Source organism: Oxyura jamaicensis, chromosome 3 (assembly GCF_011077185.1).
Source record: "Oxyura jamaicensis isolate SHBP4307 breed ruddy duck chromosome 3, BPBGC_Ojam_1.0, whole genome shotgun sequence".
NCBI lineage: Eukaryota > Metazoa > Chordata > Aves > Anseriformes > Anatidae > Oxyura > Oxyura jamaicensis.
Genome location: NC_048895.1, coordinates 35,128,286 through 35,151,554, shown reverse-complemented (window position 1 = coordinate 35,151,554; position 23,269 = coordinate 35,128,286). Strand labels below are relative to the sequence as shown.

At 38.6% G+C, this 23,269-nt stretch overlaps 1 protein-coding gene across 2 annotated transcripts in view; it reads left to right on the top strand.

Moving 5' to 3' along the window:
• CNIH3 (cornichon family AMPA receptor auxiliary protein 3) overlaps positions 1 to 23,269 on the top strand; it is a 48,693-nt gene that overhangs the window by 6,773 nt on the left and 18,651 nt on the right. For both annotated transcript variants that reach the window (XR_004749358.1, XM_035321473.1), the window contains exons 2-3: positions 18,098 to 18,166; positions 20,639 to 20,686. Coding sequence is in view for 1 of the 2 variants with exons in the window: in XM_035321473.1 (XP_035177364.1) it covers positions 18,098 to 18,166; positions 20,639 to 20,686 (117 nt within the window). In the remaining variant the exon portion in view is untranslated. The remainder of the gene's footprint in view (positions 1 to 18,097; positions 18,167 to 20,638; positions 20,687 to 23,269) is intronic.

The window sequence follows — 23,269 nt, the reverse complement described above, 5'->3', positions numbered from 1 at the left end:
GAGAAGGGTTTTAAATTGTAAATGGCTGCCACTGGTTGTAACTCCAGATGCTTCACAAGTCACAGTGACTCCGTTATCTATGTACGATAAATTACTCTGTGGAGTCTTGTGCCTCCCTCCTTCAAAGATGTGCAGAAAACTGTTTCTATGTTATTTGGTTGTCACATACCCAATGTTTTTTTTTGTTTGTTTCTTGTTTGTTGCTAATCATCAGATTAGATGGAAAAATCTACTTACTAAAGGGATTTTATCTCAAAATTGGCAAATAATAAATATGTAGTGCTTTTTTCAGCTGCTATGCTTGTTGATTAGCATGGCAATATAGCTGTCATATTTCATTAGACTGTGAGTGCCACTCTCTAGATTGAGTCTGAGGCATGAGGTTTTAGCTCTTATTACATACTTTTGTATATTCAGTCACCAAATACTATGTTCAATCACCCTTAAAATTCAACACTCAGACTTCTGGCTGAGTTGCTTCCCTTGCCCCCTTCACCCCTCTCAGCATGAATGTCCTTCCATCAGAATGTGTTTCAGAAAGAAGAGGAGGAAGCTGAGCAGAGAATGAGAATCTAAATATCTCTTTGACCCATTCCTCTTCTTCAGTGTCTCTGACATGCAGTTCCTTTATAATCAGTGCTGTTGCTGACAGCTAGCGGTGACTCTACCGAGCAAGCAAGCAGCGTCTCACAGAAATTAAAAGCAGGGGATACTGAGGAACTTACTGGTTTGTGGGTTGGTGGTTTTGAAAACATGAACACTTTCTGTGGAAACAAAGAGTCTTTCCAATATGAAACAAGTAAGCACTGTTACTATTATTGCCATTCTTCAAAGTGATAGTCACCTAAAGTCACAGGACAGAGTCTGTTCATGAGGTAAAAGCAGACAAATGTCAAATAGTATTTTATTTACAAGATAAACTTGTCCCAGTGTTTTACAGTTGGAAATTATTATTTTTTATTATTATTTTTTATTTGTGGCCATGATGCTATTCAGAGAGCAAGATGCAATTTTATTAACAGGATGGTTTCTGTGTTCCTTGGGTAATAATTACACCTTCAGAAATGTCCCTGTCCTGTTCAAAGAAACAATATCAAGTTCATAAAAAGATTTAGATTGGGAGAGACTTAGGAAATCACCTAGTCACATCTCTTCTTCAAGGCAGGCCTAATTTCAAAGTTAGGCCAGGCTGCTCAAGTCCTTGCCCGGCTGAGTTGTGAATTCCTCTGCCAACAGAGACTCCGCAGCTTCTCCAGGAGCCTGTTCCAGTACTTGACCACTCTCACTGTGAACATATATTTTATTACACACAGTTGGAACTTCTATGGGTGCAACTTCTGACTTTTGTCTCTCGGTCTCATGGTGCACACCCCTGAGAAAACCTTTGTGCTGACGCCTATCAAACCCTCCCCAGGAAACTGAACACAGTAATTTGATCTCCTACCCCACAGCCAAAACCACTTCCCTCAGTCTCTCCTTGTGCACCCAACCTTCTTTTGTCCATCAGAATGGCCAGATCCTTTTCTGCTGGGTTGCTGGCAGGCTGTAATGTTATGTGTGGACGGCGTGTCACAGGAACGGGACTTGGCAGTTGCCTTGGTTGACCATCATGAGGCTTTCACTGGCCCATTCTTCCAGCTTGTCAAGGCCACTCCAAATGGCAGCTGTAGCCTCCAGTATGTCAACTGATCCCCCCAGTGTGGTGTCCCCTGCAAATTTGCTCCATCTGTCTCATCTTCCAAGTCATCAATGAAGATGTCAAACAAGACTTGCTGCAGTATTGATCCCTGAGTAGCTCCAATCCTAACTGGGCAGGATTTATTTTAGGAATGTTGTAAACAGTTATATTAAAAGGCACTGGAAAATCACAAAACATTTATAATGGAAGTAGTTGTTCTCTTTAAGATACTGAAGGACTGCTGAACTTGCACCTACCATTTTGATAAAGTGAGCACATGAAGCAGAACATAGAGGAGATGAAAAATGATGCCTTCAAGGAGTTGGTCTATAGAACATTGCCTGGAGCTCCTCACTTATGCAATAGATCATAAAATACTTTTGGGTTGGTTGTGGGTCCTTTCGTATTTCTAAGCTTTTGGAGTCTGTGTCATATTCTAGCTGTCTGTGCTAGATTTTATAATAGAGCTGGGAAGCTAAGCACATGATGGGAGTAACTGGAGTCCAATAACTGAGAAGATCTACAGTAAAATGTTGAGAATTAGTAAGTTAGAGTCTTTGTAATTATCTGATAACAGTTGCTGTGCAAGTGCCAGGCATTGCTGATTGAGCTCCATTTTTTGTTGTAATGACATTTGATTTTTGAATGCATTTAAATGCCAGCCATCTTTATGCTGTGAGTCACAGTTTCAAGTGTTTGATTGTTTAGTCAATCTTCTGTTGCATTATTATTTTATCCTGTTAAGAGTTCTTGCTAAAGTTATTTGTATCACCATGTAAATATAAACTGCTTTGTACATTCACAGAATGGGTATTTATAAGCAAGCAGAATGAAGGCTCCATGAAGATCAATTCGACCAAAAATTAATCAAAAACATATGCTTCAGAGTTGGTTTGCTATTACCTAAACACTATTAGATCCTTTAGAAAATTGATTTGTTGATCTTTTTAAGTGGCAGGTATGTTTAGATCTATGCTGAAATCTGTCCTTATCCTTAGTCATGCTCTTATAATTAAACTCGTCAGTTTCATAAGAAGGTATGCGAACAGATGAGGCAAGATAATAGTGTTGCTGTTTGATTATTTTACTCTAAATGCTTGATCCTTCTTACTGGCTGCTGTATCCCTTCCCCTCACCTTATTTCTGCAAAAACAACTGCATTACTGCTGCATCCCTTCCCCATGCCTTATTTCTGCAACCACAAACACGTCTGGTGTGTGTGTCTGAGCTTCAGGGTTACTTCCTTTATGGGAAAGAAAATCTGGGGAGATCTTGAACCTGGTCATTCCTGCCTGATGCCACCTGCTTGAAAACCTCCTATTCTCTTGTCCTGCCTCTTGGTGGTCCAGCTGGGCTTCTGCCGTGCCATCTGGAGGCAGGAAATGCAGATCATCAGCACTTCTGCCTGCTCCCCCATAATAGGCTCCTTTCTGAGACAGCATTGGTAGAACCCCATGGTTGAGTAGGTAGTGGTTAAGAAAAATGGTGTGGGAAGAGGGAAGGTGGGACTAAGGGAAGTAAGACTCAAGGGAGGAAGATATGAAGGAAAGATCAAAAGAGGGTATGAGTAAGGGACAAAAAGAAGGATGATCGAAAATGCAAAATTCTTGCTTTTGGAAGAATTATTTGTGAAGAGAAGGCTGGCTGAATCCAGAAGGTATGGTTGAATTCAGATGGTTGACATTTTTGTGCAGCCTGTATAATGAGTCTTCTGTATGGGTATGATGTAATATGTGGCATGCTTGAACAGATTTATTAGCGACAGAACCCAGGTGTGCCTATGCATTTTGTGGGTTTTGGTGAATGCACATATACCACTGCTGGTGAGAATGGAGAACATGACAGAGGGAAAAGAGGTAGCAGCAGCCATGTGAAACCTATGAGGAAATGCAAGAGAACTCAGCATAAGGAGTGGGGGAAGATACTTCTCCCAAACAACAATTTTTGCACAATAAATTGACACTGTTGAGGAGAAAACTGACCTGAAAAAGATTGCATGTAAAAAAAACCAAAAATGTCAAAATAATTATTTGTAACCATATATATGAATCTTTGAAAATTAAGTAATACAATATGTTGGGGTGGGATGATAAGATTGGAAGCTTGCTAGAGACAGCAGTAGCCAACTCGCAAGTCTCTCATTTATTACTTTTTTTTTCTGAAAAAAAATCTTGTCTTTTGATCTCATTCTCTTACCTCCTTCTTTGGAACAAATATTTGTTCTAGTTGTATCTATTCTGGTGTATTTTTCCATCTGTTTACTACCCTTTCCCTAAAATTATTCTGCAGAAACATCCTGTTTATTCCTAGCTTTGTGATTATCAGCTTTGTGCTGTTAACTAATAGAAAATGTGCTTCAGTTCCTTTCAAGAATAATTTATGAAGCAGAGCTTTGTGACTTTAACATGGCTGTCTTTTTACTTGTTTTCCCCATGTTGTAGGTTTGATAAGAATAAAAAGGCAAGTGGAAACATTGCATGGGAGAACATTGCATTTAAGGTGGGGTAGATGACAAGTGATTTGTAATTTTAAGGAAAAACAGGGATAGAAGAATATTTCCTCTCACGTCTATAGTTAGCCAGTTATACTGTCTCCAGCGAGAATTAACACACTGTCAGTCCAATGTGACCAGGCTACCAACCTTCCTTTTAGCTTACCTTTCTGGCCAACCTTGTGTATCAAGCCTTTCACCAACCCATGTCTAGCCTGTTCCTGGTTTAGTGCGGAGAAAGCTGGGTAGTGCAGAATTTGGCCTACACGTGTAGAAGATGTACAGATCTCTAGTATTGAATCAGTGACATAGAGGTAATGAGCAATACATCTTAGTTGTTTCATTTCTTATTGCACTTTCTTAGCATAAAGAGAAGCAAGGGCTCTGTCTCTTGTGTTGAAAGCTGAGTTCTCTAATTTCTCCAGAGCCTGGATATAAAATTATCCTGTTTTCTTCTCACCTTGGTTGTTTGAGAGGTCTGGGAATCCACTCTGTAACAGATTGTTTTTCAAGACAGGCCAGTCTAACATACCAACTTAGTGCCTAACTAACAAGTGACACCACTCCTGACATGACGTGTCAATTTGTAGTTAGTGATGCACTTCGAGTAACTGATCCAGTAACTGGTTTTTGGTGCTGAACTGAAGAATCAGAAGTTGTTAGATACTAAAATGTTTAAAGGGTTTTGATCTTGTTACCTAAATGGAAAAAAACTGATTGTTTTAGAAAGTCCATGTGAAATACTCCATTGCGTGTAGGAGGAGGAGAGCATATGCAGAGCAGAATATTAGCAGCGTGCTTGCATCAAAAGTACAAGGAGTGAGGGACATAAGCATTCAGTTCCCTTTGCCACAGAGAGTCAACCTGTGTTTCCCCTCTTTTGGGCTCTTTGGGCTGGTGGGGGAAACATTGTCCTGATGATAGGATTCTCCTTTAACGTTTTGTTGGTAGAAGGCAATGCATACAACCATTTGGGAATGCCAACATCAGATGTGCTATTCAGACCCTGACATTAGCTTCCTGACAGACCCATAAAGCCTCCAGAGACAGGTGTCCTGCTAGGTGTGGTGGTCTTGCACTGTATAAAACTCTTGTATAGGAAAGTGAGAGTATGTCTCTTGCCTCAATAATCTGTTCAATGAAATGTGTATTTATGCATTGTAGCAAGATACCAGCAGTGGAATTAACACTATTTCTGAAGAAAAAAAAAAAAAAAGTAGTTTCAAAAAAAGAACAGACTGATGGTTCAGGTGCTCTTGTAAGAGACAGAAGACATGAATTTTAAGACAATTCAGGCAGTTTTTTTTTCAACCATGGAGAATGTAATTTAAGGAATACGTTTCCAGGTACAAATACATGTAAGCTTTTTTTTTTTTTTTTTTTTTTTCCTTCTCAGAACAATGTGGTGCATTCATCAGTTTTGAAGCTAATTGAAAATTTTTGTTTGTTTGTTTTTGCTTAATATTATTAACAATATTTTTTGTCCCTTAAAAAATGTCAAGAGTTGCATTTCATTCACAGAATACTGATGCTTTCTGAGCTGTTTTTTTTTTCCTTCTGCTTTCTGTTTCACTGTACTAAAAGCAGTACCAAAGTTTTAAAAGGAATGAATTGTGACAAAATAATGAAATCATAAAGGGGGTGGGGAAAACATGGCAGTCTTCACCTTAAAAATTCCTCCTCCACTTGAGGTCTGTTTTGAAACGTGTTCTAGCTGCAGGGAGCAAAACTATTAGCCTATTCAGAAACAGGCTCTGTACAGCTGTATTAGCATCATCTCTCCTGTATGGATTGCTTGTCTTTCTCCTCTTAATGAACTGCACTTTATCAGCACAAAGCTGTTTTTTTTTCCTGTCTGAATTTCAGCTGGTCGAGACTGAAAGTCAGGGAGCGGATTTACAGTTGTGGTACAAGCACAGGTAATCTCTGAACTCTGTAAGTGGGCAATAGGTGGAACTTCTTTCTCTTTCCTGAATGTGAGAGGGTTGGCACATCTCAGTTTCAGGATAGCAGGGGAACATATTTTAGTGCTTGTGATGAGAAAGTGAAATCTGTGTCCAGAATCCTGTTGTTAGACAGTAAAACTGTTTCTCCTAGCAGTTGAATGAGGTGATTTTAAAACACCCATTTCGTAGCAGTTGTAGAAATCTGTCAATAGATGCTTGTCAAATCATCCTTCTGGGAACATCATGTTCCCAACAGAATTTTGCAGCGGCTGAGTTTTTTGTTTGTTTGTTTGTTTGTTTTCTGGTGGTTTTGTCAAAAGTAATAACAACAAGCATATTCTTAACATTCAGAAATGAGGTTACTTTTTCAAATTGTTGTCTGCAGGGTTGCCATTATAATAACCAGTAAGGCACTGAGATAGTAACTTTCCATTCCATTCAAAGTCCTCAAAACTCTGCACAGTATGCTTGTATTCCTGAAGATAATTTTTTTTTTCACAACATGGATGGAGTTTTTCTTTCTTGTACTAATCATGTGACATTCAGGTGACTTATCTTGCACTTTCAGGTGACTGCCAAATTATTGTTCTTAGTGGTTTCTCTGCACCTCTCTGCATGCTTGGAAATCTGACTTGGCATAACTGAAACAATGCAATTGTTTTTGTCCATCTATGTGGTTTCTAGTTTTTGTCCATTCACGTAGTGTCTGTTAGTGCAGGGGAATACAGTGGCGTGACTATACAAATGCAGACTAGTATATTTGTGCATGTACTCTTGGTGGGAGAGCCTTTTATGGATTTTTATCAATATTTAATTAGCGTAGTTGTGTGGTTTTACTTAGGCGGGCAGCTGAGCTCCACCACAACTGCGGTCTTACTCCCTCTCCTCTAAGGGAAAAGGGGAGAAAAATATGATGAAAAGGGCTCAAAGGGTGAGATAAGGGCAGGGAGATCACTCAACAACTATTGTGCAGGGCAAAGCAGACTCAGCATAGGGAGATTAATGCAATTTATTACCTATTACTAACAAGCTAGGGAAGAAACAAAGAAAAGAAACTACAAACAACTTCACCCCATCCATCCTCTTCCACCTCCTCCCCCTGACTGATGCAAGGGAATGGGGGCTGTGGTCAGTCCCCAGCGCTTTGCCTCCACCACTCCTTCATGGTCACTCTCTGCCCCTGTTCCACGTGGCATCCCTCCCATAGGATGCCATCCTTCCCAAACTGATCCTCTCTGGGCTTCCCACAGGCAGCAGCTGTTCAAGAACTGCTCCCACACGGCTCCGTACCATGGGGTCCATCCCCCAGGAGCAAACTGCTCCAGCACGGGTCCCCCACGGGCGGCAGCTCCCCCCAGACCCCTGCTCCTGCGTGGGCTCCTCTCCACGGGCTGCAGCTCTGGCCCGGCGCCTGCTCCTGCGGGGGCTCTCCATGGGCCGCAGCCTCCTCCAGGCCACATCCACCTGCTCCACCGGGGGCTCCTCTACCCATGGGCTGCAGCGTGGAGATCTGCTCCGTGTGGGACCCATGGGCTGCAGGGGGACAGCCTGCTCCGCCAGGGGCCTCTCCACAGCCCACAGGGGAACTGCTGCTGCCTGCCTGGAGCACCTCCTGCCCTCCTGCCCTCTTGTCTACCATGAGGCAGCTTCTGGATTCTTCTCACAGAAGCCACCCCTAAAGACCCCTGCTACCAAAACCTTGCCACATAAACCCACTACAATAGTATAATCACATATCTACATTTCCATAGGTAGATGGGAAAACCTTTTGAATTGTGCTTGTGGAATAGACTGCATGTTTTCAATATTTCATATAGGAATTTCTATTGGAAAAGACTTAGGATCTGGCTTAAATACTTCAGAAGTTGCAATAAGATTATAGTGACTGTTAAGTTATCTTAAACATCCAGTTAGAGCCAAAAATAGTTTAAATTGTATTGGCCTAAATGTAATACTGCCTTACTAGTGAAATTTCAATAAAAAGATGAAAACTAGTTTCTCAGTTAATATTTGTGCAGACCTGGGTGGAGCCACAAGAGCTTTGTTTGCATTAGCAATGTGTTCAGATTTCTGCATGGAGAGTTAATAGTGGCAGCATATGAAATTCAAGTTAAGTAGAGCAAAGAAATGCCATATGATTATTACTGTTAAATCTGACAAATAGAACAATTTTCTACCCTTGAGTGATTTAAAACCCTTTGCAATCTTAATCTAGAAAGGCACTGCTTAAAGCAATGCAGTACTATAGAGATGAATGACAGTGTAATAATCAGCCAGAAATGCATAGTTTCACTTCTCATATGTTATTAGTTCACTGACAGAATTCTTTGTTACCCAATCATTTGATGTGGTGCAGAAATCTGGAGGCTCTGTTTCTTCTGCCATTGTTTCTGTAAATCACATAACTTCCAAGTTTCATTTTTCCCCATGTATTAAAAATGGAAATGATACTTTCCTAGCATTTGTTAAGGTCTTCACCGCCTTGCAGGAAGATTTATAACTGCAAAGCATTATTAATTATTATCGTTTATTTTTACTGATAAATGTGGTGAATCAATAAGTGTGACATTCAGAAAAACAAATGTTTTTGGGGAGAGGTATAGGAACATTACCTTTCATCTCACTTTCCTCTCTGCACTCTTCTTGGATGTAGCATTAAGATTCTCATCAAAGCCGACATTTCAGATGGAGTGGTCTAGGAAGCTGCTGAGTTACATGGGCAGATATGATGAAAACTAAGATTTGAGCTTTTTTTTTTATTTTTTTATATTTTTTTCTTAATAGATATTTAACAAAAGAATACAAGCAAAGAATAAAATACAAAGAAGAAGGAAGATAAAATTATTTGACATTTGAGGCACATTACCCATCCATTCATGCAATTTTGAATAATCATTTTAAGAAACTGCATTCTGCCACTCTCCATTAAAGGTGAGAAAAGCTCTTCATAATAACTGAAAGTCAGGAAGGTGGTTTCCACTAAAATTTTACTTGACAATGCAAAGATCACTACAAATTATTTTGCTTTATGTCCTGTCCTTGCTTCATTGATAATGTAATTGCAACTTCCAGAGAGATAGAAGACTCACTTTAAATAAAATTAAGATGCAGATGTGTCCCAATATGGCAACTTAAAATAGCAGGCAGGTTTGTAGCTGAGATCATACAGAGAAAGGCAGGGAACTAAATCATATGAGATAATACTGAGACATTGACTGAAATGCCCATCTGGCTAATGGAGAAGTGCTGTTACAAATATGAGAGCTCTTGCTGTGCTTCAGAGATAAGCAGTTAAAAACAGTCAAATAAAGGAAAAGTTGTCATGGATAAGCAAGTATTATAGGTTTATTCTTTGGTACTAACATGCAATTTGGAGTTATATATCACCTATTTGGATAATACATCCATGTAAAATTACAACATTAATAATATTTAAGCTTAACAATCTTTTTTTTTTTTTTTTTTTTTTTTTCTGAATTTATCTGGTACATTTTCAAGGTGTACATGTTTAAACTTACACAGATTTTGTAGAATTCTGCCTACTACAAAAAGACACAGGTGATGTATTGTTTGTGCCTGTCAGTGGCAGCTAAAGCTGTACTCTGAAATCTCGTTCTACGAACCAGGAAGGCAGTATTTGTTAACTCCATTAGTAGGTTCCTTGTCTGAAGTACAAACCATGAAGTACAAATAGTGTAGGCATTTGGCCTGTGGGGCTTTCACTGTTCTCCTGAATCTGAGCTGCTGTCTAAAGAATCAGACTTCAGCATATCTTTGGGTGTCTTTATCCTTAAATAAGGGATACTGAAATCCATAAATAGCAGTGGTGTTATATGCCAACATAAAACCATTTCCGAATTCTAAATGATATATTGAATTCTGTTACTAATTCAAAAACTACACTGACTTTGGAGACAGTTCCTACACCTGCCATATGTAAATTCCTGCAATGTGGTTTTGATGCAGGGATAGAAAGCAGGGCTGCATCAGGTCTCTCCACTCAAGCAGTTACTAATCAAACTAAAGCTCTTAAGATCAACACCAAATTGGGCAGGAGTGTTGATCTGCTCAAGGGCAGGAGGGCTCTGCAGAGGGATCTGGATAGGCCAAGGCCAACTGGCTATAATTTTAGAAGGCTAAGTACTGGGTTGTGCACTTGGGGCACAACAACCCCATGCAGCACTAGAGGCTTGGGACGGAGTGGCTGGAAAGCTGTGCAGAGGAAAAGGGATCTCGGAGTGCTGATTGATGCTCAGCTGAACATGAGCCAGCAGTGTGCCCAGGTGGCCAAGAAGGCCAACGGCACCCTGGCTTGTTTCAGAAACAGTGTGGCCAGCAGGAGCAGAGCGGTGATCATTCCCTGTATTCTGCTCTGGTGAGGCTGCACCTCATGTGCTGTGTTCAGTTTTGGGCCCCTCACTACAAGAAGGACATTGAGGTGCTGGAGTGTGTCCAGAGAAGGGCTATGAAGCTGGTGAAGGGTCTTGAGAACAAGCCTTATGAGGAGCAACTGAGGGAGATGGGGTTGTTTAGCCTGGAGAAAAGAAGGCTCAGGGGAGATCTTATTGCTCTCTACAACTATCTCAAAATTGTATCAAGGTGGGAGTTGGTCTCTTCTCCCAAGCAACAAGTGATAGGACTGGAGGAAATGGCCTCAAGTTGCTCCAGGGGAGGTTTAGGATGGATATCAAGAAAAATCTCCTCACCGAAAGGCTTGTGAAGCATTGGAACAGGTTGTCCAGGGAAGTAGCTGAGTCACCATCCCTGGAAGTATTCAAAGGAGATGTAGATCCGGTGCTAAGAGGCATGGTTTAGTGGTAGACTTGGCAGTGCTAGGTTAGTGGTTGAACTTGATCCTAGAGGTCTTTTTCTAAGACCTCTAGGGAATCAAACCTATATGATTTTATGATTCTAAGATGCAGTCATATGTGCATCAATGAGCAGCTTTTCTTGTCTTTTTTTGCTGCAACTTAAGAACTTAAGAAATTTGTCAAGAAAGAGGTTTTGACTTACCCCCCCCAGAAAAGATTGATTAGATTTAGTTTCTATCAGGCAGGTGTCAGGACAAAAAGCTCCAGATATCAAAGAGTTAATTCATTCATTTAAGAAGAAACTTGAAGTAGAGATACAGTGCCAATGTCATTTAGCTCTGTTATTAATTCTTACTCTTGTGCAAGTGCTGTAATGCACAAGATTTGCATGTGTATGAGTGGGTTTTTATGAATGTCAGCTAGCATGAGCTGGGATGGAGTTTTCTGCTGAATTGAAGAGCAATGTCGTTGGAATCATGCCATTTTTTTGCAAGTTCCTTCAAAATAAAACTTTCTCATTTTACTAAGTAGTTGTTGTAATGAAGCAGTCTTGGCAACTGTTTGTGTTATTTGTGAACAAATTTAATTTAGGAGAAGGTTCCCAGCTTTCGCAGCAGATTTGGAAATGGTCTTCCAAAAGAAACAGTTCAGGAGGAAACCATATGCCTCCTCCCTGTTTTTAAAATAAACTTGGTGTATTTATCACTTGGATTTTATGCTGTGGTGTCTGCAGAAATAGGGGGCTGAACTTGATGGCCCAGGATGTCCACTCCAGTACTTTTTCCTGGATTCTGTTTTGAGAATTAAGTGGTAATAAATTAATAATATTTACAATCATTACTGTTTCAGTGTAGTACAAACAAGAGATACTTTGATCTAGAAAATAAGATAAAAGATTTCAGTCTCTACTAAGTAGTGTGCTTGCTTTAAAATAAATACAATTGAACTATGCCATATAATCTATTTTTTCTAAAACCAAAATAAATTTCAAAGCAAATATGCAATTTTGGAACAAGATTTTTCTTTTTGTCTTACGTCTGGAATTTTTTTGAGAATTAGTTTATTGGAAATACTGGAAATGCTTGTTCTTCTGACCGTGAGAAAATATGTAATTTTTAAAACTCAGATATATACACTTATACCTCTTTTTACTAAAATGAGGATTCTGTTGCTTGTGCTAGTTAATAAAATGCAACTGTGCAGGATCATTGATAGATGCTTTTTCTTTATGAAATAGGAGATTAAAATAGACCTAAAACATTCCCCTGGAAGTTTCTATGGTTTCTGACTTCCATGTCTTGGTCAAACTTGGTTATGTTTTACTTTCTGCTGCCTTAAATCCTCCAGTCCTGCAGTTTTTTCTCTAAACTGTTTATATTATACTGATATTCAGAGTTACATACAGGTGTATGCTCCCCAGCCCCTGAGTGTGTAACTAGTAATTAGTGAACCTGAGATAATAGGTTTTGCATATCCAGTATATTGAAGTGTTTGTTTGCAACGAACTCTTGATGTAGTGTAGATCTTTTTACACCCAAAAAGATGTCTACTGGGGGGAGGGTATGAGAATAGCTTTCTAACGTGTAGCGCCACACATCTCCAGCATTTTAAAGTCAATACGCTTTAATGTCTGGCTTCCTGAAACAGAGTTTACTATAGGTAAAACTGTATGGATGGTGAATAGTTCTGTGCTCTTCCAGTGGGTCATAGACTGAACTTGTGAACCTGAAATCAGTGCAATTCTGACACTTGCCAAGAAGCTGAAATTCTTGTTCAGATTCATTTAATGTCATGATAAGAATTGGGTGGCAAGCGTTGTTCTCCCAGTTTGTAACTTTGTCGATGTCACCACTCTGTGCAACTCTCTATGGACTCCCCATGCTCCTTGAGATCAAGATAGTGACAATTTCATCTCTTTCTGCATTGTTAACTGTCTGACACTCATACATTTTGTCTGTTTTTGCTTTTGGCCAACAAAATCCAACAAAGTAGCTCACCCAGCTTGTACCAACATAGTTTAAACATGATTAAGGTTCAACACAGTAAATATGTCTCTACAGCAGTTGTTGGGCAGGCATGAAGTGAATATAAGCACAGCATGCTCCTAAACCTGTCTGTTTGCTGTCCGTGTGCTGACTCACAGACAGCCTGGGAACTGCCTGTACGGGTGCTGTGAAAGCAGAGCAGAGGGGTAGACAAACTGTTTAAATAAGCCATTAAAGACAGTTTCTTCAGGGTAGGATTGGCAGGGTGGTAGCAAGGAAGCATATGTTAAGTGTTCTGTTCTGTGGTTAGTGTGGTTGTCATCAAGTTCTGTTTTATTTTAACTTTTCTAAGATACCATTAAGCAATAATTGCCCACTTCTTTGCTGTCACTGAATTCAAACACACAGCAACCCTACCCACTAGCCCCAAATATCACATTCTAAATTAAAATATATTTCTGTAAGAGCTCAGTGATTTAAACTTGAGAAGTCATAAATCCATTCCTGCCATTAATAGGTGAAAATTTTCAGTTTGACGTGTGTATAAGTATAGAAAGAACAAAATTCAGGTTCAATCATATGTGAGTACTTCATCATTCAAAGCTGTTGTCTGGAGAGATGAGCACAGAGAGTGGAAGTAATGGAGGCACATTTTTATAAATATCACTGCAGTTGTAGGTATACTGAAACATACGATGTCATCACAATCTCATCTGTTGAGTGTGTGCTTAAACTGGGCAAACTCCTTGTTGATTTACACTTGTAGCTATGAGATTTCCAGATGGTGTGAATCACCAGAGAATGCGACTATTAATTTTATAAACCTTGGGTTTTATTAGTTGGTAACACCCACAAGTACATTTTATCAACAGAAAGAAGTACAGCTAGGCAGCGGTAGAACAAACTTCCTGTGATGTTTTGAAGTGTGGAATCATAGAGAAAATTATGCAAGTCAAAATGTAATTCAGCATCCATTGCTCATTCAGTCCCTGTCCCCTTTTCACAGTAATGATAAAAACTGTTGGTAAACATGATACAATTGTTATGTGATGTAGGTCTGCAGATAAACAGATAACCATTTTTGGGGGGCTGTTTTATTTAGGAACCCCAAGGGGAACAAAAAAAAATATCAAAAAACAACCATCCATCAAAAAAAAAAATCAAATGGTCCTTATTCTCTTTCTAGCAAGCTGTGCAGGACATTACTGTTTACTAATATAAGTAAATTTCTCATCTGTGTGATATCAGTCCCCAGTATATGTTTCTGAAGTGCTATCCATTTGGCTTTCTGCTTAGAATTGTGACTAGAGGCTAGTCATTTTTCTTTGGAACAGTCTGCTCATTGTCTGCCCTTTGGAGAGATGGGGTCGCTGATGTCCACATGTATGTATGTTTTGCAGTCTTTATTGCCACACTGGATCAAATTAGTTTGGATAACAAAAAGATACTGAATGGTTTATATTTTATATTTTGAATGCATTTTGCATTCATTTACAGAGGCTTAATGATTGGCTGTCCCTGACTGGGACCTATTTCATTGTTTGCCTTGGAATGAACTGTTCTGTCAAGATAGTGACGAGTGTGACATTTTCTGAAGTGAAATGGACCTTGAACACACTTGAATGCTGTTCCAGAACATTCAGCATCTCTGATGGGCTGATGTATGGGAAGCAGGTAGCTATGCTGCATCCAGAGGAAATATAAGTGGGCAGCAGATAGTTTCTTTGGCATATGGCCAGAAGTCTGCACTTCCTGTGAAAGCACTGTGAAATACTTAACCGTGGCAAGTAGTTCTTTTATTTTTATTTTTTTTTTCCCTTTAAGAAAAAACGGCAACTTCAGCCACACAATTCCCTGGGGTGTTAAACTGCTACACAAGGTTAGTTACAATTGAAAGAGGAAGATGTTTCCTCACTGATTATGTAAAGCACAGCAGCACAGCCCACCCTTATCTGCAGTAATACGATATAGTCTGTTGCTCAGTTATGTACTGTATGGTGAGCAACCACCAATCTTAATAATCTACAGCTTTGTTTCCATCATTTCTTATCTGCACTTTTAGAATTCCAGCACAAGAGGGAAATCGAAAAACCCAAGCAACCACCACCAACAAAAAAATTGGGCAGTGTCTTTATATTCCTTGTAATGGGGCCTTCATAATATTACGCTTCCTAGCTTTTCATTGTGACTGAGAAACAGAAATGCACTTCCTCATGAATGAAAGGAGGTATCTTCATGCTTTCCAGTCCTTTGGATTTAACAAAATACGAACTTATGGAACCTTTATGGAGATGAAATATTAAGAGTTTGAGAGGATTTATTTCTTTCCACCTCCTTCCAGAGAGATGCTGAAAATTTGCTGAAGAAACTTTCCTCCCATCCTGTGTACTTGGTACAAGTCCTCAGTCTATTTCTTGCAGTGTAACAGAAATTTGAAATTTATCTTAAAATTGTCGTAACTGGCAGTCATCCCAAGAGAATGCCTGTGAGACTATTGTATTTAGACCCACTGTTTCCATGAAAGTGATGTGCTCAGTTGTTTCAGATTCATTTCAGAGAGACAGATATTGTGCCATCACAACACAAAATTAACTGCTTGGTAGCAAATAAGGGCGTGAAGCTACAACAGGGGAGGTTGAGGCTGGATGTTAGGAACAGGTTCTTCACTGAGAGGGTGGTTGGGCACTGGAACAGGCTCCCCAGGGAAACGGTCATGGCACCGAGCCTGACAGAGTTCAAGAAGCGTTTGGACAATGCTCTCAGACATATTGTCTGATTTTTGGGTGGTCCTGCGTGGAGCCAGAAGTTGGACTTGATGATCCTTGTGGGTCCCTTCCAACTCAAGATATTCTATGAAATAAAGAGTAGGTTTTTTGTTTTGTTTTGTTTTGTTTTTCCCTACAGAGCTGGGGATGCTGGGGGAGTGAAGGATGGGGAAAGAGAGAGAGAGATGAGAAAATCTAAATGTGTAGTATATTTGAGGCTAATCTCTTTTCCAAACTCTGGTTTAGGATTTCTCCAAGACTTCTCTTAGCTGCATTAGCTAGCTCATCAGAACCCTACCTTGATGGTTCTGTGTTGCAAAGTGACCTAATTCTTCTCCATCTAAATGTGTTCCAGTGTTATCCTCAAACCTTTGTGTTCAGTGAATTTTTAGTCCTTCTCATGATTCCAAAATTTCCAGTTCTCCAAGTTATTGTCTCCTACCAGTCTTCACAATGGCATGAGCTGGCTCCATACTGGCTGTTGTTTCATTATTATCTCAAACTCCTTATTGCTGTTACTGACTACCAAAAGGAAGAGCACAGCAAATTCTCTCATTTTTTTATTATTTCAAGGAAATTTCAGCTAATTTCTGTGTTTGTAACACCTGCAATTGTTGTACATTATTAAAAAAAAAAAAAAAAAAGTTGTCACTCAAAGCTCCTAACAGTTTTCTATCTTTAAGCCACATCTGTAAGTACTGGTGCAGTTAGACAAACAGAATTTAAGGGAGATGTGCAGGATCCCAAAGTAAATCAGTGAACAGATTCAGCTCTCTTACCTGTTACAAGAATATCCTTTTTCCTTTATATTGATGCAGCCAGTGCTGATGTTGATATCCAATTATGAACACAACCATGTGTCTGACTTGCATGTTCTTTACCCTCTTAACAATTGACCCATTCCTTATTCCCTTATTCCCAAACTTATTCCTCACAGTTGTACTGTAACCCTCTCACAGTCTGTTGTTTGCTCTTTCACCTTAGTCTAAATAGCTCATTGCAGACCTAATTCCTAACTTGCAGAGATACTGCATCCATGGGGAGAAACACTTCACTTATAATCATGCCTTTATAGTTCCCTTGGTTTATTCTGGCACTTTGACTTGTCATGGTTGAATAAATTGAATTTTGTAGTGTGCTCTTAGAAAATGCCACACTCTTGATTTTAGATGTGCATCAGCATGATGAATGCAGCATTAGAGCGTGATGCAGAGTAGTGGTTAGATTTGTGGATTGAAGCTCTAGGTTTTATCCTCAAACCTCTTGGCAGATTATTAGCTGAATCATTTTTAGACTTCCTGTTTTCTATGCATTTCACACCTGTAAAATGAATGTGTTTTAACTATACAGCAGGTCTGTGTTGATACCCACTTGGTTATTGTTTGAACAGCGAGGCTGCAGGTATGCTGTAATTTGTCACAGAATGGCTGTTGCACTCATATACTAACTACCTGACTATACCTTGTACTTCCCTCATATTTATACTGGGTACAAATACTTTCCTGGGTTGTAAATTGTCTGAGGAGGAATCACTTTTATTGTGTGTTTATGTGGTCCCTATCACCGTGAGCTTTTGTTCCTTGAGTCAAACCATCAGAATCACAGGTATTGCTAGAATACAAACATAAAATGAAGTTAAGAACATGCTTTGAGATCTTTGAATGAAATATACTGAGGGCTATTACGGCTGTTTTATTTCCAAGAAAACATAATCAAACTTCATTATTTTTATGGGCAATTTTATCTGCTGTGCTTTAAAAGCAGGCAGTAATTACCAGTGTACCTAAATCCATCAGCTGATGAATGAAACTGAAGGACCTGAGCAAAAGATCTCTCTCCATTAATGATATCTGAGGCAAATGTTCTAAGACCCACTGGAATTTAGGAAGGGCATGTTTTGCTCTAGAGTAGTTTACTGTTTGAGGAGTACGCTTGAAAATAAATAGCAGCTTAATTCTGAATTAATATCTGAAGTAGGTTTAATAACTTTTTAAAAAGTATCTGTTGTGCATGCATTAAACCTGGGGTAGTGCATCTGATGCATCTCTGTTTATTAGGCAGCTAGTGACTATTTCTATCAAGCCTGGAGATGTATTTGTGAAATAGTTTTTCATCTTTTGAAGATTGGAGACAGAATTCAAGCTGATGGGAAGGAAGAAACCTGGAAAACAACAATGCTGAAAGGGCTACGGATGTGGTTTTACGGAAAGACAGAAGGATTAATGGATTCTAGGTTTCATATTTAGAAGTATCCCATGTTTTGTTTTAACTGTTTCTGAAAGGAGTGTATTAGGAAGTTAGGTTCCCTGATTTTCTCAGGAGATGGAAGGAGGAGAGGCAACACACCTAACTAGTCTCTAACATAAAAATAAATATTTGTATTAACATTCATTACAATGTTAGAAAAAAATTGTTTTTCAGATAATTGCCTTTGATGAGCTACGGACAGACTTCAAAAGCCCTGTAGATCAATGCAACCCAGTCCACGCAGTAAGTACAACCAGTGGTTTGCTAAGCAACAGCTACTGAAGATGGGTAGGTGCACTGAGCTATCAGTGAAAATATGAGTGTGGAAGGGAATGTAAAGCCTGTTGTGAAGACAGTTGTAGTTTGGAAAATTGATTTATTGGGCTAGTCTTAGGAAAACAGATGTTTTTTATGCCAATAGCTTTCCTTTTTGCTGAAGAAGGCAGAAAAAAATATATTTGGAAGTTCAAAAATTGCAGGATATATAATGTGATGGTAAAGGTTTTTTATTATTAATATTTTTTAATTTTTTGTTCTGTGTCACCAGTTTTCCTTTTTAAAATCATTTGCTTTCTCTGCTTTCATGTATGCATTAACATTCTTCTCCAATACTGTCCATATTGACCAGTCAAAAGCTTTGAAGGGATATGATAAGAGGTGCATTCCTAGATCCTAGATTTCCCTGTACCCTATCAGGGCCCTAAATTCTCCTGTACTTGAACAGTAACTAACACACTTTGTTTCGTGTGCTATGGGAAAGGTGAAATACCACCTTATGACTGTAAGCTCAGTTTTACCTAATGAACCAAAATGCAACCCAGATTTAAGCATATGAAAATTCTTACTTCAGTGAGAGCTGTAATCTGGAGTGATTTAGGTAACCACAGTTAAACATTCATCAGATTTGTACCACCATAACTGAGAGCACATCTTGGCCCCATCATCCCAATGGGAAGTGTAATGCTTTCAAGAGGTGCTGAATTTGTAGAGATTAAATGCAAAGTATTGACTCGTTTACTGTTTACTAAAACAAAAGAAAAAAAGAGAACTGAAGAAAGAAATTGTGTCCATGAAATACTATAGAGGACTCCAATGGAAGTAACCTGGTTTTAAAGTCACTTTATTTGGTTTTACTTCCCATCTTGAGAACTGCACACAAGAATTGTGTATTTATATGTACCAGATTCCAGTCATTTGTTTTTTTTCCTAAAATTTGTAAGATGCTTCATGGAGATAATTTCCTTTTAGTCTAGAATGGTAATGGAACATGGTCTCCAGACCATGTTTTAATCATGTTAGTGGGAATCAGAAAGTTAATCCTGACATTTCCAGTAAAACACAACAAGGTATTATGTGATCAGTTGCAATGTTTTATCTATTTTTGTATGAAACCTCCTGTGATAATTTAAACAACAATATTGGATGTTTTTTTTCTGCACAGAAGACTTGTTTTTGCCTTTTATAGTTATATAAAAGGAAGATTTTTATAATGAGCAGGTATTTCTTACATCTGTGGCCAAGTATCTTTTCCTCTTTTCCTGTGCGTGGTCATTCATGGGCACATTCCATTAAGGCACAGGGCTCAGTGTACTGACCAGCCCTATTTTACAGGTGACTTGCCCTTTTATACCATTTGCTGCTTATTTCCACCTTGTTGTTCCTCTTCCTCCCCTTTCCCCCTGTGCACCTCACATGGGTTTACAGAGCTATGCAGTTTCTGTACCCTCCCAGTCCAGGGCCCCTTTCTTCACAATCTTATCAGCTGCAAGGTTCATCCTTCCTGGAAGGCGCTCCTGTAGCTTTTTAGCCTACCAATTAGTGTTACTAGGAGTTCTGTTTCTTGTAATTATCTCCCACCTTAGAAGTACTCCATCAGATAACCCTGCTGGAATAAACATTCCTACATTTTCACGTGCTCTCATAAATTAGCGTGACTGACTGAACTTGGTTCCCATCATTTCCTCCCTTCCTTACTATCTTGTTGCCTTGGAAAAGGGCCCTTGACCCTTAAAGGAGTGGACACTATCCTTCTACATATCCTTATGATTAACACCAGTTATGCAGAGTGAAATCTGATTTTACTAGTGAATTTCTCATTATAAGCCATTTAAAGAAGACCTGAATTTGACTTGTTTTCTTTCTGTGGGTCAAGCTTAGCGCATCTTTTGAGTCAAAGTGTTTAATTACAGTTACTTTTAGCATTTATGAATATATCTGTTGTTTAAAGTGATATTTCTAGGACATTATGAATATTATTCACTAATGGGTTAAATTGCTCAGACACACTATTAGTGATAGTGGAAATGCAGCTATATCAGCTTTTCAGTTATTTTTTTCATACAGACTTATCTTAAAGCTAGAGGTTGGATACATGAAAATGCCAGGCTGAGTCTCTGTGTTGTAGATTGGCTCCAGTCACAAATGTTGACTTCCAAAAAAAAGTTGCAGCCTCTGACTCAAGGCTAACACACACATGAACCTCCTTTTTATACTGTTATTACCAGTAACAGATGAAAAATAACATTGGAACTTAGAAATTAGTAGATCTTTTGACTTGCAGATGGTACATTAGAAGTGAATACTGTTGGTTCAGATTAATAACATGTTGATTACCTGCAATCAAAAAATATGATTTTGACCCCTTGTACTTGTATATTGTCTTTAATTTATAACACTACCTAATCTCCCACCTTTTTCCCCACTTTTTCTTGACAGAGAGAGCGACTGAGAAATATTGAGCGTATTTGCTTCCTCCTGCGAAAGGTGAGTGTAAACTAATCTAGGATTTGTGAACTGCAGGAGAATTAAAGCCAATGAGTGGTTATCTGCATTCATTTTCTCTTTGAATAATCCTCATTCTCTATTGAAAGGTTCAGTTCTATTGCAGAAGTGGAAGTCATGATGACCTTGTAAGAATAGAGTAAGTCAAATTATAAAAAGTTAACATAATAGAGGATTCCTAGATAAGAACTGAATCCCGAGAGCATCTGCCCATTAATTTTGGAACATGCTTTTGGATGGCAGTGAATCATTTTGCAGTTGCAGCTTGAGTTGCTTATAGCCCTGTCATTTGATCATAGTGTTGTAATACAGGCTTTAGAAATACCTTTTTTTTTTTTTTTTTTTTAACAGGGGCTTGCTATTTGATAAATTAAATATTTTATTACCTACATAATTAATAATTACATTTTTCATTTGGCTGAATTGAGAAGTTGATACACCATTTATTTTAATTTGACCAGATATGAGGAGTGCCCCAGTTTCTGAGAGAGTTGAAGGAACTGATAAATTGTAGGATTGGTATGGTCAGGTTACATCTTTCCTCTGTAGCTTGAAAGAGGGCTTTCATAAACTGACTGTTCTCCTGAGTCTGTACCAATGAAGTCAAAATAATCATAGCTCCAAAATATTTTCCTTTATATATTCAAGTTTCTATTAATTGCCTTCACCAGATTAGTAATGGAGCCACGTAAATCATTCAACAATATTGCTTAACAAAGGTCATCACTGAAGTATGGACTGCTGACTGCATCCTAATCAAGCTAAGCACTAAATTCAGATAAGTTTTTAATAATCTGAAGGCCCCATCCTTAGAAGTTTTGGGAAAACTAGTGCTAGGAATTACTCACTTGGGATGGTTCAAAGATCTAGGGGTGACCACGCTCAGAATATATGAAATGACTCAGATCAATCAGAACTTGAGACATATCTGTTGGGCACCATTATGAGCATGTGGCTCTTAGAAGCCACATCTAAGAACTTAGCATGGTTAAGACACTAGAGATGTGAAAATAAGAAAAAATACACTTATCACCAATAGCTTTCCTTTTTGTCAAATTGGCAGCCAGCCAATTTCAAGCTGTGTCACAGTTTATCTGACATAAAGCAACCAGTGAGTGGTAATGTATGTGAGCCCATGAGAGTGCCTTGCCTTCATCAGTATTTAATTATTATTGAGCCTCAGCATTCTTGTGAACAGCAAAATTGAGTGTTTTGGCTAATTACAGATTCTGTATTCAAAAGGGATTGGCTTGCTTCTGATTCTCGTAAATAGTTTGTTAATTCAGTGTCTTCAAAATTCTTTGGGGACATATTTGTTTTAATTGAGAGATAATATGCAAGAAGAAGGTGGTGGAATATCTACAGAGATTTGTAGTCTTTAAAACTGACAGTCACTAAAAATAGCTTTAGACTATGTAGCATAAAGTATTCACTGTTGGGGATAAGTTCTGGCAAAAACAGTGAAGAATCAAGTGTTGTATAGATACAGGAAGACAGCAGTTAAGATGCTATCTGCAAGCACTAAATATATCCCTCATTATAAAATTGTGTGGCTTTAGGTTTGTTTCTGCTTCTATGAAAAAGCAATGTATCTTTTTCCCCCTGTCACAAAGTCAGATAATTCTTTTAAATGACTTTGAAAATAGTGTTATGATTACTGTTTATGACATTAGAACTTAATGATGATCTGTTGTAAATCTAAAAAAAAAAAGAGTTTACAGGTAGGTTATAAAAATATGTTCGGTTTCATTATAGCCTGGTTTTAGAAGGGGCTCATGGGAATTACTAAATAGGAGTACAATATGCCATACCAATGATACTGATGAGTTTAAGAATGGATTTTTCATTTTATCTCCAAAATACTGGGAGAAGATCATTAACAAACTGTGACCAGGTACTTGATGTGTTACCAGATACTGTATAATTTAGTTACGTTTTCCAAAATGGAATGGAGGATGTAATCCCTCAGCAACTAGATGCTTTCAGACTTTTGGTTTGGGGAAAATATTTCCATGACATGGAAAAAAATGTAGGGAGCATGTGAAGCATATATATATATATAGTGCCGGCATATGTATGTGCATGTACAAACAGGTCCATGTTTTTATGGTGCTACAGAATGAGAATTAGCGTAAGTCTTCTGGTCATTGGAGAATGACTGATTTTATATATAAAGAAGCTATTAACCTTGTATAGCCATGCTTAAGTCTCTTCTGTTCTGAAGTAAATGACAGGAAGGACTTATTTTCTGAAGCCAGCACCACGTGAGGAGGATAGAGATAGCTCATTTCATACAGTGATATGTTTGGGGGCCTCTAGAGTATATATTAATCTTCATGTGCATGTGCTGTAAATTGTAGAATATTTGATTGTGTAGACACTGGTGAGTCATACAAGTGTTGCGTATGTCCTATGTGAATGATGTTAGTATTGGTCAATGCTGTGGACTCTGTGCTATCTTTTTTGCTGAATTGCTTTTCTTTCTCTTGTGATTACGTGATGCGCACTACAGTGCTTTGCAGAGATACGCAAACTAGTTGTGAATGAGCTGTCTTAGCTTAATGG